The sequence below is a fragment of the Ciconia boyciana genome, chromosome 1 (assembly GCF_034638445.1).
Source record: "Ciconia boyciana chromosome 1, ASM3463844v1, whole genome shotgun sequence".
NCBI classification, from domain to species: domain Eukaryota; kingdom Metazoa; phylum Chordata; class Aves; order Ciconiiformes; family Ciconiidae; genus Ciconia; species Ciconia boyciana.
In genome coordinates, this window is record NC_132934.1 from 173,026,058 (window position 1) to 173,043,787 (window position 17,730).

The window sequence follows — 17,730 nt, forward strand, 5'->3', positions numbered from 1 at the left end:
CTCTTGGGCTCAGACTTGTGCATTATCACTACTCTCAAACCAAAATGTTAAATTTAAATGCCCCAATTCAGGATGTAAAGGGGAATTAATTTCAAAATTCATCTGACAATTAAGGAAATCAAAGTAGAGGCAAAGAAATCCATGAAAGCTGCTTATTTTTACCTTTCTCATGAAATGTATGCATGAGAAAAATGTTTTAGCATCTTCCCTCCCCAGAAAGAAAATTATTTTAATTAATGTGGTAAGACATTATAAATCTTCTAAATCTAAATGTACTCAATGGGTATGGAGCTACCAGTTGGCATTCAGAAATATATAAGCATCAAGTTTTGAAAGATCCAGTACCATTAACCTGAACCCAACAACGTGTGCACCTTCTCCGTGCAGGCGAAGAGCTTTTCCACCTGCCACTCAAGAAGTGAAACCCTTTAAGAAAGATCCACTTGTCTGACCGGAGCAGTTTTGACTGTTGCAGGAAATCTTCCTCAGACTATTTTGAAAAATGAAAAAAAGCCACCTACTCTCCTCCTGTAGACGAGCCATGATCTGAACATCAGTGAGGTCTTGCAGCTTGTATCCCATGGAGATGGAATCATCCTCCAGCTCCGAGGTGCTCAGTTCACTGTCTATCGATGACTGTGGGCTCAAAGGGGAACTCCTAGAAATGTAACCTATGTAAGAGAACATAACCTTTAGTCTGTGAATATATCTGGCCATCTTTCATTCATGACTATCTGTCCTTTATGTTACAGTAGCTTAAAATATTTTCTGTATAACAGATAAAAACTTTCAGAAGTGTAGAGCAATCCACTAACAATTACCAAAGGGCTTCGATACTTGTGAGAAGTAGCAAGCGTAGTAATGGATCACGAATTCCTTTGCTTGTTCCCAAAATAGCATCACATAGCCCAGACAATGAATAATTTACCCAATACAGTTCTGATACAGCTCAGATTAGTTAGCATAGTCTAAACACATCTGCATTTGAATCCTTCTTATGGGACTGTCGTTCTCCCTACTCTGTTCCGAAAAGCGAGCGCGTATGTGTCACCAACTTCTGCTCAGTACTCAGATTCCATATCAGAGCCATTTACCTACATTTTACTGTTTGTTTTTTTTTTTAAACTGTTTATAATCATCAGATAAATCAATGACAATAACAATTAAGACTGAACATTATGCAACAACAGAGAAAGCATTGCCTCCTTCACAGAGCTGCCTTTTGGGGAGGGCTCTGGATTCTACTTTTTCGCTGCATTATAGTAAAATATAAACTAAATCGCAATTAGTTGCATGAGCTAGTTGTTGCCCAACTTTAAAGAAAAATTCTTCAAATAAGACAGTAAATCATAGGATCATAGGATTATAGAATGCTTTGGATTGGAAGGGACCTTTACAGGTCATCTAGTCCAACCCCCCTGCAAGAGCAGGGACAGCTTTAACCAGATCAGATTGCTCAGAGCCCCATCCAACCTGACCCTGAACGTTGCCAGGGATGGGGCCTCCACTACCTCTCTGGGCAACCTGTTCCAGTGCCTCACTACCCTCATTGTAAAAAATTTCTTTCTGAAATCACTTGCTAATATCCTCTGGACCTGCAGAGGCCGACAGCCTGCAGGGCGAGAACTGCTGTGACGATGGCTCATCAGCTGTGCTTGTATCACAGATGTGTTTGCGTCCTCTAGCACTGCTCAAAACAGCCACCTAAAATTCATCCTAAATTCAGGTGTTCTCTAATAACACCTCTGACAGAAAAGGACACACAGGGGATTACTTTGCTTTGGAAGGACTGTAAGGGGTAAATGCGTTTGTTTTTTTAAATTTGCAAGTTACAGCGGTACTCTAGGTTTTGCAGAGGTGGTAACAGCTGTGCCCTCGTAGAGCAGCAGTGGGAAGCTAGACAAGATACCTGAGCGTATCTCAAATAGCAGGAGATGCCTTCATTTAGGAAGTAAACTACATCCCATTGCATAGGGGAGCTTAGACACCTCCCTCACACTGACACCTACACCAGGCATTCAGTCTGGAGCTGTATCTCACCCACAGTGCCCATATCCCTAACAGGGCTTTCTGCACTCATTTCATGCGTTATAAAGAAAATTGTGCACAGATCAGTGTGACACTGATGCTAACTTCCTTAGACCACACCTGCTCCCGCCAGCAATAAAATGTTAATGCCTCTTCCCCAGATTATTATTTTCTCCACTGCCGCTGCACCTTAAGAGAAGTCCCAGATATAAATTGACTCCTGATACCTGTAGCAAAGAAGGAAAAATGCAACGCTTTGCAATTTACAGCCCATAGAAAGTTTGTATTTTTCCTAAAACTCCTGTGTCCCCTGAAAATCAGTGACAAACATAAAATAAATCCTGGATAGTAGCAACGATGCCAGCTTGAAAACAGCCATGATTCTGCTGGCTAGTTTTATAATAGGTAAGTTCTCCCTGCAACTTCATTACACAGCTGCACAAATGTTTCTGTAGATGTAAGGAAGGGGCACAGTGGGGCAGAAGCGAGCAGTAAAGGGCAGACAAAGCTGGGGACCGTTTAAGCTGACAGTCACAACTATACTCTCAGATAAACTGTTATTGAGAAATAGGCTCTGTTTACTAGCATTACTTTCCTATAACATCCTGTGTAACACAGAAGATAACCTACACTACTAGTTAATTGCCAAATTTTAGGTCATTTTAAAAAAATCTCCCTCTCAGATGAGAGTCTATATACAATCATCCAAACAGTGTATTGCTGTTAAATGCTAGCAAGATTAGATTAAATTAAGCAACTTTGTAAGCACCGTAAATCAATAAAAAGATAAGCATTACCTGTCCGTTCAGGTGTTAGTATTGCTTTACTGGAGGTTTTAGAGAAACTGGGACTATTAAAGCCATTGGTATATGGGGTGAGTCTTGCAACAGGACTATAGGGAAAAGCCAAGGAGACAGGTGTAGAGAAGAGGTTCCGCCATCGGCTAGCTGTTACAGATGCAAGGGAGGAGGGGAGGGGGGGAAGAAAAAAAAAAAAAAAGATTTACAGTTATAAATAGAATAGTGCTGTTAGAGAGAAAAATCATCTCATCTTAATCTGTTCATTACACATTTTTTTACTTATGACAAGAGGAGAATAATGGTCAAAGTTCAGCAGCAAAACAGAGGATCAGCACGGCCTTCTACATCTAAAAGTGTGCTCCAAAAAGTTTTCTAGCAAGTATGTCTTGTTTACCATTTTCTATGTATATACCATTTTGTTATATATTTATTACATACATCACTGTGTGCCAACACACAAAGTAACAGGGGAAGTAAAAACCACTATGGTTAATAGAGAAACACAGATGAAATTTGTAGTGCTCTTCAAGGAATTGTTCATGGCAATCAATCATCACACAATTGAATTAGCAGTTAAATTATCAGTTATGAGAGTTCAGAGACACAGCAGTAAAAGATGCTTAACCGTCAAGTGCTAAAAACAACTGTAATCCCACAGCAAGCTTTTAGGCTACCATATTTTTCCTTCTCTTTTTACAGCATCAAATTCCTGATTACATAAGCGTGACATTTTTTCATTGTTTTTTGAGGATCAACCAAATAATAGAACAGGGCACCTCTTTTTCTACATATTGCTTACAACAAGCTTGCAAGGCATCTGGTCTGCTCAGTAACACCGCAGAGAGCTCAGAGTAGGCAAAAAACCTAAAGGCTTATTTAATTTACATTTTCTTAGCTCATCCAGTAAAATATGAATACAACTGTCCTTTGGTTTGCCTATTTTTAACATGCGTTCAAAAGGTAAAATAAACAATATTCACACGCTCTTCAGAAAATAAATAAATAAAGTTGTTTTAAGAAGAAGGAAAAGGCAAAATTTAAAAAATGTAAATTTCAGAGAACCCATTCAGATACAAGCAAAGTTTGTACAGATGAAAAACAAATGATACTATCGCATATTTATTTGTGATAGGATCTATTTTTTCCTGACAGATGTTAAGTACAGTGATACAAGGCAGGAAGCTAGGAACATACCTATACCTAGCGTAGAAATCAATGGCATAACCTTTATGCTTAGCAGGTGTACTTTGCTGTGTCAGATGCCATAAACAGGTTTTCAAAACTAGAAGGGACCAAGAGCCCTCAAAAGCTATTCTCCATCACACGGCTAGTTAATGCCATAAATCTGCTGTTATTTGGACCTGTTGATCTAGTCGTTTTAAACACAGATATTCAAATAATATTGAAGCCCTCTCTATTTAAAAACCTCACTGTCAAGAAAATGACTTGGCAGGACATAAGAACTTTATTCTTCCTTCTTGTTAGCATCCTTGCAACCTTTTGGAGCAATCTGTTTGTCATCGGTCCAAAAGATGCTGTTTCCCCTCTATTCCTTTTGCTTTGTCCCACTCAAAGGTACTTCTGGGTTTATATGAAATAACCAGCCTTTACTACTCTTCCCACTTGTGCTGCTAGAGTTGGAGCAAAGGCAACAGCCTGGTTCCAGCACAGGCACAAAACAGTCTGCCAGGGAAGGGGAGCACTTGCAAGGCTCAGGCTCTCTGGGAGGGAGCTAAACTACAGAGCAGTAAGACACAAAAATGCAAATTGTGATCTTTGCTGTCCCCTCATCACAGAATTATTGCAATTCCCTCATTTTTCATTATTCTAGTTCCTTCAAGCTTAAAGAAATCTAAAGGTCTGAGATGTTAACTAGCAGCAGCATCAGCACCACTTCCAGGAAATTGCTCGATGCCAGGCAATACGACAGAGACTTCCAGGCAAGGCTATTCGTCCTTAACATTCACTAATGTGGTCAGTTCAAAAGTCAAGTACGCAAGTGTCCCAGGACAAAAAGGAGAGCAAACGCAGATGGACAGAACTCTACAAACTAGTAATTAACACAGATCGCTGGGGATGAGATTAACTTACACGGAGTTAATAACTGCAAATTGATTTGAGGCATTCATTGAAAGAAATGCACGCGATAGAGCAGATCTCAGTATCATATCCACAGCTAAGGTTTGTCACCTCCACTAGAAACCACCAGTAAGGAGCAAGGGATGACAGTTCCTTGCAATTTTATTTTTCTGCCTAACACAACATCCTGTTTTGTAGCAGCCTGATCATTTGCCAGGCAAATTAGCTGCCAGCGTGTTCTCACCCCCAGATGTGGTCAACCATACAGCACAAATAAACATCATTCATTACTCTCTACAATAACTGCTGTGAGCTGGGCCACTAAGCACAAAGCAACAGTTATCGCGACTATGAAAGCAAGAACCCACATGAAGAATATAATTAGTATTTATGGCAAACCAGATTCCAAACTCCTCTTTCAAATAGTATGTGTTCTCAAGGAAAGATGAAGAAGCCAAGAAACTCTATCTACACGAATTTCTCTCTATACTAAATCTCTAGATAGACAGATCTAAAATATACCCGTTTCTAGAACTTTTGCCACCGTGCCTAAAATAAAACTTCATAGTGTTTAAGCATCAGCAACAGATTGACACTTTTTAGGCATACAATTAACTCCATTGTTTAGGATCAAATATAGAAAATTGTTTTCTTTAGGTTTCCAATGGAAATATCAAAGTACATATTGAGTACTACTACAGTATTAACAAAGACAGCAAAATTAGACTTACTGAAGTCTTGTGCTAATGCCAAAAATGTAAAAAGGTATGTAGGAAGCAAGTGCTACAGACATCTAGGCAAATACGTAAATTACTGTAAAATTTGTAAAATCCAAAAATTGTGCCATAGATAGTCATTTTAGGATAGTCATTTTGCGCCAAACTGATTGTGAGACTGCCCTGGTTAGCATGGTAAAACACCACTATGGTGTGCATGGACCTGCTCTTTGTTACCCATTCCCAGTAGGCTGTTTCCAGAGAATGAGACAATGTTGTCAAGATATTTTATATGTAAAAGCCCAGCTGTTAAGCTCTGGGTTTTACAATATTATTGTTTTTCTTAAAGCCGCAACTCTAGTTGCACACAGATGAAATAAGAAACTCGGGTACCTTTAAAAAACAAAGGAAGTTTCTAACCCTTGCAGTTGAATAGAAACATGAATAATCCTGCTCATTACCTTATACTGACAATGCACTGAAGGAAGAAAAAGTACCAGGCATGGAAAGGAAAGCAGCGGCATCCAAAGAACCATAAAGAGAAAAGAAGCTGAAAAATCCATTTGATTTACTGATGGCGAAGAGTTAAATGCATTAACAATTTGAATTCTTGAAGCATGAAACCCTTGGCCTTTCACACCAACAAAGGAACTAATATCCTCTAATACAATAAGCACAAATCGTCCCAGTCAAAGTCTACAGTTAGATTGGAAGTGCCCAACTTTTTGGGTATTATTTCCTTGGTTTTGATCAATTCTTAGTAACTAGACTGCTGATAACGTACAGCGTTACACAAGATATACTGTAATATTTTTAAAAAGGACTTTTGAAAATGACTACATAATCAAACAAAACCTTTCCTTTAAAAAACAAAATCAGCGACAATTGAGCCTGTTCCTAACTTCAAAATACTTACTAACACAACTGAAGGTTTAAAAACTAATTAAGACCTTATTTTTAGAACTTCCCTGGAGATATCAAAATGCTAAAATAAATGAGAATAGTAACTCACATAGAAAAACATGAGCAACTACATAAACACAAATATTCACCATACTGACTCCTGTGAATTATCAGCATTTGATAAGAACTGATGGAAAATTTCACATGAAAACCTGAACAAGTAAACATCTACAGAATTGCATGGCTCAAAAGGAACAGAGCACCCTGCAAAACCAGAGCATGCTGTACCATATCTAAAGCAATTTGTTTACTAAAAGCAATTTCTCATTTAAGCTGCATAAGGTACACAATTTCTAAACATATATAGTAGCATGTTTTTGAAAGCGAAGACTAAATTTGCTATTCAAATCAATAGGAACCTTCATAAGCTGGGACATGAGGTATAAACAGCACAGATTCTCATTATGTTGTTTTAATTTTGTGGGGTTACACTGATGTAACCAGAGACAGACCAAGTACAGGTCCTGTACTTGAGAATCAGATATACCTAGGACATTATATTAACTAAGGATACCAGGGTTTCCAAGAAACCAGAAGAAGTCCATGCACATTTTAAACACCTTCAATTTTTATAACTCCTTTATGAAACTCAGTGAACTCAGTTTGACAGAACGGTAACTTACTTTCACTCTAAGCAACACAAAAAAAATATTTCTTTGCTATAAAGACAGAAAACAATAAAGTAATAAATAACTGTGTTGTACTACTGACTAACCATACTAAATTATATCTGAGGTGCTATCTAGGTTGTTTATTCACTCAATTAGCTCAAGTTTCATATAGGCCTTCAGGCCACAGTCAAAAATACTTTTTAAGCTCAAGCTAAAAATAAATTAAATTGCACATATGCAGATATTTGAATACGGGTACTAATTACACAGCCTGAACAAAAACACTCTTTTGAGCCAACAACTGGAGGAATATTTACAGTACTGTCAATCCCGTAACTGCAAGTTTTGAACACACAGCACTTTCCTGCTGACATACTTTCCTCAGAGCAGGAAACCCAAACCACTTCCCTGGTGTGTTCTGCATATGCGCAGTTGCACAGCAGCCACGCTTAAAAGGAAAATATCTCTCTCAGGAGTAAAGTGCACAGTCCTGCATGGGAAACAGAAGTATTTTGTTAATCACTGGAGAAATTCAGAAGGGAATTCAAAACTCCCTCCTCCTTACTGTAGGTAAGAACATCTAAACCAGCTGCTCTATTATCTCCCTCTCAAAAATAAGTATTTAATCTTCATAGAATCATAGAATAGTTTGGGTTGGAAGGGACCTTTAAAGGTCATCTAGTCCAATCCCCTTGCAAGGAGCAGGGACATCTTCAACTAGTTCAGGTTGCTCAGAGCCCTGTCCAACCTGATCTTGAATGTTTCCAGGGATGGGGCAGGCTTTGGAACCCTGTAAAATGGTGATTCAGAATCTGAAAACTCCTCGTGCAGTTAGACATATGTCTGGGAACAGACAAGTGGCTAACGTGCTTGAAAAGACAGCCAGAGTTAGAGGAGATGAAGGTAGCTCCCACTACTCACTCAGTAGGGCCATTGTTGGGACACTTGCTCAAGAAGCAGGAGACATGTTGACTACTCACCTACTACTCACCAACCTTGAGTCCCTGGAAAACCCAGAGCTCTTGTAAGAACTTCAAACTGAGGTAGAACTTCAAACTGAGATAGAAGAGAGGTGCTAGATACTCAACTGCAATCAACACGGTGGTGCCACCACGTAGGAACAGATCTTCAGGTAGCTAAGTTTTCAAAGCAAAGGCTAAGTAGATACTGTCTCTCAAGTACCTCAGTAGCTCCCAAACACAGGGAGCTTAGAAGTACGTACAATCCTTAGGTCTGCTTCACGTGGTGAGGCATTGTGAGAAGAGGACTGTAACATCTTCCAGGGTTTATTTGAACCCAGTGTTTCCAAGCTTACAAATCCTAAAAACCTTTTTTTTTTTAAATTAGGGGTTTTATTAGTTACAAGATTACAAGTTCCAGGCCCAAGGCAGCAATGTTTTCAGCTCTAGTAACTGTAAGAGCATTCAGTTGTACTTGTGAAGCTGGAAGTTAGTCTAGGGCATGTACATATTCCTATCTTGTTGAATGCTATTGTACAACAAATGTCTCATTTTTTTAAGCAGTACGCTCCTAGTTCCAGCCTCCCACAGCCATGGTCACCTCAACAGCTTGTTCCAGCACCTATGGTTTCCTTACCACAGCTGTAGCTCCCCCAGCCACCCAGCTAGTGATAGAAACTTCATATGCTTAATGCACATTTTCAGTCACATTGAATCTGTTATTGCCTGAAACCATTTCCCTACACTGCCATATCCAGCTCACAAAATGCTCTCCAGGCTTGTTTGCTGTTTCTGTCCCTTGATTTCTTGGTCAAGAGAGGCAAAGCACCCCCTCTTCCCCAGCTGCAATGATCACAGAGAGAAACCCCCTAAGTGTAGACTGCACAAGGGGACTCCTTTCAAGCGTCAGTGAAGAGGGGTCTCTAAAATACAATTTAGTGTACATCCTTACCCTTGAACCTCCATTAGACTACAACAACTGAACAAATATATGCCTACATTTTTCTTTAGTTTTGGTTTTCTACACAAAAATCCTATGGCTTCTCAAGCTCTTAACATAGGTCATCTAGTGAGAAACTACATAGCAATGAAATGGCTTCATTTGATTGTCTTTTGCAAGAATCAAATTCTCTACAAAATTCTAAGTTTTCACAGTGGTTTTAATATTCAAGATACAGGATTGCCATGTACAGTAAAAAAGAGATTAAATACTTGTCTTGTGCTACTTTAGAATAACAAAAAGCAATCAAACTTATCTTCAAATGTCTAATGAAAACAACAGCCGTTATAGTTTGGACATGGAGTGATAGATTAGGAACAGCTGAGAAAATTAATACAGACTGCCCACTTTCCTCTAAGCCTAGGAAAACTGAAAAATAATGTTAGTTTTAACAGTATGTGAGAACTGGGAGTACCTGAAGAAGTTTGTTTCCCAATTCATTCACATAAAGCAAGTCCTTTTTGAGAAATTATATAAAAGGATCTAATATTAGCGTAGAATGAGAAAGCAGTTCAGTTGGTATGTACTGGTATAAAACTGCTTAAATATATAGAACTGCAACAACACGTATATCTCAAAAGCTGCCCCAGCAAAAATAGCATAGACTTCTTTTAAAGGTACAATTGGAAAGCCTATCTAAATTGCAGTAGTTTCTAGGACTTTCAGCTCGCACAGCAAAGCAGTGGTGTTAGGCATACTGCAATTGGTGACAAAAATGTAAATCTAAGTAAGGTTCAGGAATGACGCACTTTGTCTGACATATTCCAGTTGTGCCAATGATTACCTATTGGTGTGAGCAGGGAAGATTTATCTATTTTTCAAGACAGATGCACAGCTACTCTATTTCAACATAATTCAGTGAAAGGCTGACCTGAAAATTATCTTTGGACACATTGCATACTGGAAAAATGACCACACTGCTTTCCAACTTTAGTGTGCTGAAGGGCAGAGAGACTGTTAACAACCATTCTCTGACCCAACTTTGTGATAAACATGGTTTTATTACATCAAAGTATTCAAAAGACTAGAAAGGAAATGGAATTGAGAGGTATGAGCTACCTCCTACAAAACTCCTACATCAAAGGATACTGCATCTTAGCTATGTGCTTTGGAGGGTTGGGTTTTTTGTTGAGGTTTTTCAACTTGCTTTTTTTTTTTCAGGCAAACTTTTTACTGAACAACTATATAAACAGACAGGGACAGAGGCTTTGTTAAAATTGTAATTGTCTCAGCATTCATTTTCTTTCTGTGTGCACAACTCTCCCTGCATGCAGAGGTCCAAAAGCAAATTTTCAGAGCAGAGGTAATAGCCAAACTTGGCTTCCCAGCATCTCTTTTTTGAGAAACTGGACAAATATTATGCTGAAGTATTAAGCCCTAGGCATGACCTAGGGCCCAAATGTCTGTTGCCTCCCCAGCTCCCATACTCAGCAAGTGCCATTTTATGTAAACTGCCAGTCTGATGCATTTTCATTCCATTTGGTGCATTCTTAACCAGAACTCACGAGCATAGAAGCTCTCACATTTCAGCTAGTTGGAAATAAGATATACCTTTCTGAGCAGAAGACTCATTCTCGTGTATTACTACATAAGGTAACCTGAAACAAAATATATAGCCCCAGATTCTTCTGCCAAACTATTAGCATTTCATTCATTAAGGAGAGGGTTTACCCCAGTTAATTTTAGGAGCCTTCAAATAAGGAATTAGAAGCCTTCCAAAACAAGGAATTCTTACCAAAGGGCACTGTGAATGCAAAAATTTACATGGGGAGACTACAGAAATTCACAGAAGAGGAATCCAAAAGTTAATAAATCACATCGAAATCAGAGTTCACATCTGGTTCAGTCAGTCTCTGAACTGGAAAGACATCTGGGAGGGTGTCGGGCAGCCATCTATGCTCTTTCCCCGTATTCTCGCTTTCTTCTACTATCTATTTATGGTGCTTTTGGATGCAGGATCCTGTGTCATACAGACTCAATAAAGATGTTCTTATGTATAGACATTGATGGCTGACCTAGTCACCATGGGATGCAGTAGACTCCGAAGAGAAAGGACGTGGCACCATTCACCTCACCTCCACTTTCAAAGGGCACGAGCTGTGCCTCTTTGTCCGCACCGCCTACAAAGGCAGCCCAGTGTGACTGGCTCGGATACAGATCTCTGCATATATTCAGACAAAACTCACTCTGACAGCATTCATTACAGAGAACAATAAACAGAGCTTAAAAACAGATTTCAGAGACTGCATTCAGTTTTCCTTTTTTCTAAGCAATTGAAAAAGACAACTGTTTTGCAGCATTAGAGCATTGCAGTGCTTGCATCCATCCTACCGAAACAGCTGTAGATATCTAATTAAAGTTGTTGAACATCTTTCTCGGCAGCAGTTCCAGTTGAAAGGGGAACCTTTGCTACCTTCCTGCAGGCTAATGCTTTACCCCAATCCTCCCCATGCCATCCTCTCAGCTGTACTGATACACTGTACCAACAAGTACAACCATCCTTGCAAGACTTCATGCTAAATCAGATCAATTATCCGATCTGTATTAAAAAGACCTTTTTGTTAATTTATTTTTTTAAACAAGGAAGAGTTCCTCAATCCCCTTTACCAGGAAGATGGAGCCCAGTTGTACCAGGGCACTTTAAAGAGAGATGAAGAAGCATAAAACAGCAGCAGAAAGGTGGAGCTGCCGAAGCCAATGTTACCTCCAAAAGAAACGCTTGGCGGAGAACAGCCTCTACGATGCATCTCAAGGCAGGTGAGATGAACTCAAAGTCTGACACTGATTGTTTGCTTACATATACAGCACAGAGCAAAACAACAGCACTTGCATCCTATTTTAACAATTAGCAACAAAACAGGGAACAAAATGGTAACCACCTTACAACGCCACTCAAAGGGTAAAGAAAGATCTATCACCATGATGTGCAGACAATGCACGTAAGGCCACAGAAACGTCTTCCTCCAACCCTTGCTATGCCAGCTGGATAGACCTCCTGCCTCAGCCTGTTCTAGCTGTAACTTATCAGGTCTCTGGTTAAGCTCACCCAGCATGTACCAAGTTAGGCAAGGAAGCCATGATCTAATCTGTTCAGTTTTGGGCCCCTCACTACAAGAGAGACATTGAGGTGCTGGAGCACATCGAAAGAAGGGAGACAAAGCTGGTGAAGGGTCTAGAGCAGAAGTCTTATGAGGAGCAGCTGAGGGAAGTGGGGTTGTTTAGCCTGGAGAAAAGGAGGCTCAGGGGAGACCTTATCGCTCTCTACAGCTACCTGAAAGGAGGTTGTAGTGAGGTGGGGGTTGGTCTCTTCTCCCAGGTAATGAGTGACAGGACAAGAGGAAATGGCCTCAAGTTGCACCAGGGGAGGTTTAGACTGGGTATTAGGAAATTTTACTTCACTGAAAGGGTTATCAAGCATTGAAACAGGCTGCCCAGGGAAGTGGTGGAGTCGCCATCCCTGGAGGTATTTAAAAGACGTTTGGATGAGGTGCTTAGGGACATGGTGTAGTGGTGAGCTTGGTAGTGTTAGGTTTACAGTTGGACTTGATCTTAAAGGTCTTTTCCAACCTATACGATTCCGTGATTCTGTGATTCTGTAATCGTCTCAGCTCATAGATCTGAAGGGGCAGCAATTTCTGTAGGCACAAATGAAGTTAGAACAGGACATATATCCCTGCCAAAGAGAAAGTGGGTTACATTGCTGTGTAAAGGGATGAGAGAAAGACTCAACCACAGCAATCTAAGATCATCTTACTCCAAATGTAGTGGATCCACAAGAGACTTTTAGGTTTGTTTATACCATACAGCAGAGTGTCCAAGAGTCCCGAAGAATCCCTGAGGAAGCTGGTGCATCCACCTAGAGAAAGGTGGGACTGTGGCAAGAAACTTAACATCTCTTCCACAATCAGCATACCTTCACTAGCAGCTAGCTGCACCCAACCTGGTGGGTACAACTAATCTGGTCTCAAACAGTTCAAATAACCTTGCCGAAAGGTCCACACAGTACTAATTTATGAGTGGTGGCTTCACTGCTCTAATGTGAAACAGGTGTCTTCACACAGACATTGCTATTGCAGTCTACAGCATGGCAAAGCATTAGATTTAAGCAAAGCAATGTCAGAAGTGGTGACAGAATGGGATGATCAGCGTGAATCACATTTTACTCACTGCCTGCTAATCCAAAGGAAAAACATTTTGGTTGGCACAATTTGTAACACAGTTTACATTTTCCCTTACAAATCACAGGTCTATCATTGATTACATGCACTCTAATGTTACTGCTATGAAAGAGACATTCATATTCTGTAACATCACCATAAGCAAAATTAGAAATCTCATGCTCATTGCATAAGCATCGTGAAACTCATCCCAACCTTATTTTCCTTCTTGAATTCATTACCTTTGGTAACTGCTTTGCCTATATTTCAGTGACAGCGTGATACAGCAAAATCTGTACTGTGGAAAGCATATTTTGCAATCACTCAACGCTGGTTTAAATTCTCCGTTTGTCCCAATACTCCAAAAATATCAAAACCAACTAAATTTTGAACTGAAAGACATCTTTTTGTCTTTTTCTCTAAATGTTGGCTCTCAGGTCTGAAGCATTTCCCAGGTCTGAGAAATAGTGTGCCTATAGTGTGTGTCTCAGGACAACTCTTCACTGCCCGCTGCTTGCAGAGCCCTGACAAGCTTTGTCTGCCATATAACTCATACCGTTTCAATCCAGTGGACATTTGCTCTGCAGAGCGGCATGACATACTCTCTCTAGGTCTGAAAGGAGTCAAGGAAATGTCTGCAGATAAGCAACAGCAGCAAGGAGTATGCAAGCTGCAGGAGTCACCTCCGCAGCCTCCATAATTCAACACTTGCAGCATCCTCATTGGAGATACTTGCCCAGGATGCAGCTCTCACACAGTAAAGCGTTGGTGACCAGCAGTTTGATAACTACTGTGGTAGATTATTAACGCCACAGTTCTGTGGAACACAGCATTATAAAAAATAGAAGAAGGACCTAAATCTGTTTTCTCTGACTCAAAACTGTCCTACTGTCATCATCTCTCAGAGAGGTGCCTTTAACTGTAATGGGAGCAACGACATACGCTCATGGAGGGAGAAGGAGGTGCAGTCTTGGCAACCCTACCTGAAATCAGGTTGTTTGTAGGGTTTGTATTTTACAGTTGTCCCTGTGCAAAGGTTATATACAGCTATAGAGTGCTGACCAGAATAGAGAGAGTTAATATTTCCTATTTCTGTATAAAATGTGTTATGTCACTAATTTTCAGAAATTAGTGAACAAAGAAAGTTCAAACAAAGAAAGTTTGAAGCCTAAAGCCAGGACCATAATCTAATCAAGATATTCAACAAAAATGCTAATTAAACTGCCTTAACCAGGAGGGGAGGCAGAAATTCCTTGTGTCCCAGAAGCAGCACTTGCTATCCCAGTACCAAATCACAAGGATGGGTCATTCCACTTTGAGACGGAAAGTAGTTACCAGAGTTGCTATTTTGAGAGACTCTGCAAACCACTTTACAAAAAGGATCCGGGGAGCTGTAGCTCTACCACCTTTCCCAGGCATGTCCCCTGGCGCGTGCTGAGCCCTCTAACTCACAACTCTTGCTAGCCGAGATTCTGGATCAATGAAGAGAGAAACCTACTATCATATATAAGCTTAATAACACATGTCGGGGTGGGGGGTTTGCTTGTAATATGGACCCGTGATCATAAATCTGTGCACTTAGGTAAGCACTTCATCATCCTAAAAACTATCTGGTGGTAAAGTTGACTTAAGAGAAATCTGGCCTGCCACTTCTTTGGGCATGCTTATCTATTATTCAGGAGCAGGCTTTCAATCTACTAATCCATCTGGTACACATCCTGGGTATGCGACTCTAGTTACAGGTCCTCCTCTTCCCCAGCCACACAGCTCTGTCCCTTGGGGCTACCCTTACATGCAGAGTTTGCCTCAGCATCCAAGGGGAAGGAGCAGCAGTTTCATGTCCCCTATTCACAGAGGGGCTTCATCCACCCTTCTGCAAGTCATGTAGGCGCAGTGACAATCTTTTTCAGTTGCAGTAAAAGCTGGTAAAGGTAAATTCATTTTTGGACAGTTCTCTGTCAGATTACTCCTTGAACTAGTACTTATGATAATGATGCTCTTCTTGGGCATCTCTCTTGCAGCTCAAAGATACTTCTTTCCCCAAACCAGTCTACTCCACACATCCACTCGATTCTTTGAATTACTTAATAAAGGCCAAGTAAGCCTGTTGGTGCAGGGGTATTTTGCCAACACAGTATAGTAGGACCTGTAAATGACTCTTACACCACTGAGGAAAGTTGTTCTTTGTGTCAACACTCTACAAGCATTGCCATGAACTGAAGAAGTTATACCAATACAAGGAAAACTTTCCAGAGCAAATGTGTATATACCAGGGACTTCTGCCAAAGCAGGTCATGGATTCACATCTTTTCACATTCTTGATGAACAAAACTATGCTGCATTCAGGTGCTCCAGCACAGACCTGACCTTCCCGACACTTATACAATGGCAATACCACCACATGTATCTCTAACGTGTGTGTGAGAAGAACCCTGTGGTGTCTAGGCAAGCTTTGCAAAGTCCTCCTCAAGCAAAATCGCTGACTATAGGGAATCAAGCTCCAGAGTTTTAAACAGTTTGTACTGATCATTGCCAGCCAAATCAAGAGCAAGAACTTACTGCATTTTCAGTCATGTGGGAACCAATAAATACTGAATCTCAGCTTATCATACTTGTAACCTCAAATATAAAGCAGAAGACTCCTCTCAAAGTTATTTGACATTCATCCCAAAAAGCATACAATTAGTTGGCAAAATACCTTAAGGAATTAACATAAGGACAATGCACAAACCACAAGAAAGTCATCTAAAGATTTCCAGTGATTTTAATAGGTTTTGGATCAACATGGTCTTTTTCCTACTACATTTCTACTGCTATAAGTTTTCTACTACTTCTGTCTAGTACATGAGATGTAATTACAAAAGATTTTTTTAAAAAAACTATTTACTTAGTTACTTCCCCTCCTACCATAAGACTGGAGACACTTTACTTGATTCTTGTCTCAGGTTAATTTTGCAGTGGTGGAAGGCCTGCTTTCAACAGAATTAATTCCAGTTTACCACTGCATAAGTAAAGGCTGTAAATTAATGTTCTTTGATTACTAAAATTTCTTAGAAAAGCTATGGTATGGAAGCCAATCTGAATTTTAGCCACACAGGAGGGGAGAGGTGGAGGAAGAATGTTTTGCAAAATGCAGTATGTCCTCCGTCTTTAATAAACTCTGTGCTCGGTATTCACCTCAACTAGTTTTCAATGTTCAAATTTGATCTCCAGTCCTACCTAGTCAACTATGTTCCTCTCTGTCCCTCCCTGTCACTGGAGGAAGACAGATCTCATGCTCTGGAGATGTCTCTGTTTTTCAACTAGTCCCTGATTTAAAGCCTGAAGTTTAAGATGGCTGAAATAAAGTAGTATGAACCTTATCTTGAAAGCACTTATAGCATATTTAACACAGAAACAGACACATATACAGTAGCTAAAGAAGATGTGACTTGAAAGTTGAAATACAAGAAGTATCATGACATTCATTCAAGTTCGATCCAAGTGACAGCACGTACATTATCCCTGCAGCACTGCACGACAGCGTGTGGATGTATTGGAGCTAGGCTGTTTGGCATGCCTCTGCATGGTGTAGACAGGTTGTATGCATTGACAGGATCAACTCTTAGGGTCTACTTATGTTTTGATAACACAACAAGGAGTGGTGAGGTCTTCTGTATGCCTGTATATGCTCTGTATACAAGCGTACCCTTCAAGGCTACTAAGACGATGAGAAGCTTTTATCTTGTCAGCAAGCTGCTTTCTACATAGCAAAAAAGTATGGGTCTTGTGTATTTTCTTAACTTCAGTCTGAGAAGGAGGCCTGTTTTCAAAACCAGTTAACCTAACAGGGCTTTTTTGTGCAGAAATAAATCTCCCTAATCTCTTGCAACTGTACATTAGACGTCTTCAGTTCAATCAGCCAAAAGCAGTTTTAAAACCCCAGTGATAGCAGTGCATCCACTCTTTTGGAAATGCTGTTTTCATCCCTTAGAGAACAACAGCTGCTTTGTAATCTGTTGAGTCTTTGTGTCTTTGTACTGGAAGGTCCAAGATCGTCAGTGCCACTGTGTTTATCTTCCTGTGCATTCAGTACAGAAGCTGAGTCATTGCAATCACAGCAGTCCCACAGAACTCTGCTGGACAGCCTCCCTTTCTGCAGCTTTGGTCTCAGGAGTTGAATAAAAGATTGGAGGATACAGCAGTAAAAGTGCCATTCCAGAAAAAAAAAAAGATCACATCAACTAAAACTCTTCACAAATATGTAATAATTTGGACAAACATTCAACCACAGCGTAAACATTTTTTTTTTTAAAAAAAACATGTTGAAACGATTATTTTAGGGAATAAAACAGTTTTTTTAATATAGATTTCAAGAAGGGCTCAGCTGCCATTCACAAAATGCAGGAAGATGAAGGGCACCTTTGCCCTTTCACTC

The 17,730-nt window shown here is 40.1% G+C and overlaps 1 protein-coding gene across 2 annotated transcripts in view; it reads right to left on the reverse strand.

Moving 5' to 3' along the window:
* SLAIN1 (SLAIN motif family member 1) overlaps positions 1-17,730 on the reverse strand; it is a 63,385-nt gene that overhangs the window by 26,844 nt on the left and 18,811 nt on the right. Inside the window, exons 3-4 of one of the 2 annotated variants that reach the window (XM_072854093.1) lie at positions 2,826-2,975; positions 522-671 (exon numbers count right to left, since the gene is read on the reverse strand). In XM_072854093.1, the coding sequence (XP_072710194.1) occupies positions 522-671; positions 2,826-2,975 (300 nt within the window). The remainder of the gene's footprint in view (positions 1-521; positions 672-2,825; positions 2,976-17,730) is intronic. The other variant, XM_072854102.1, reaches the window with a different exon arrangement.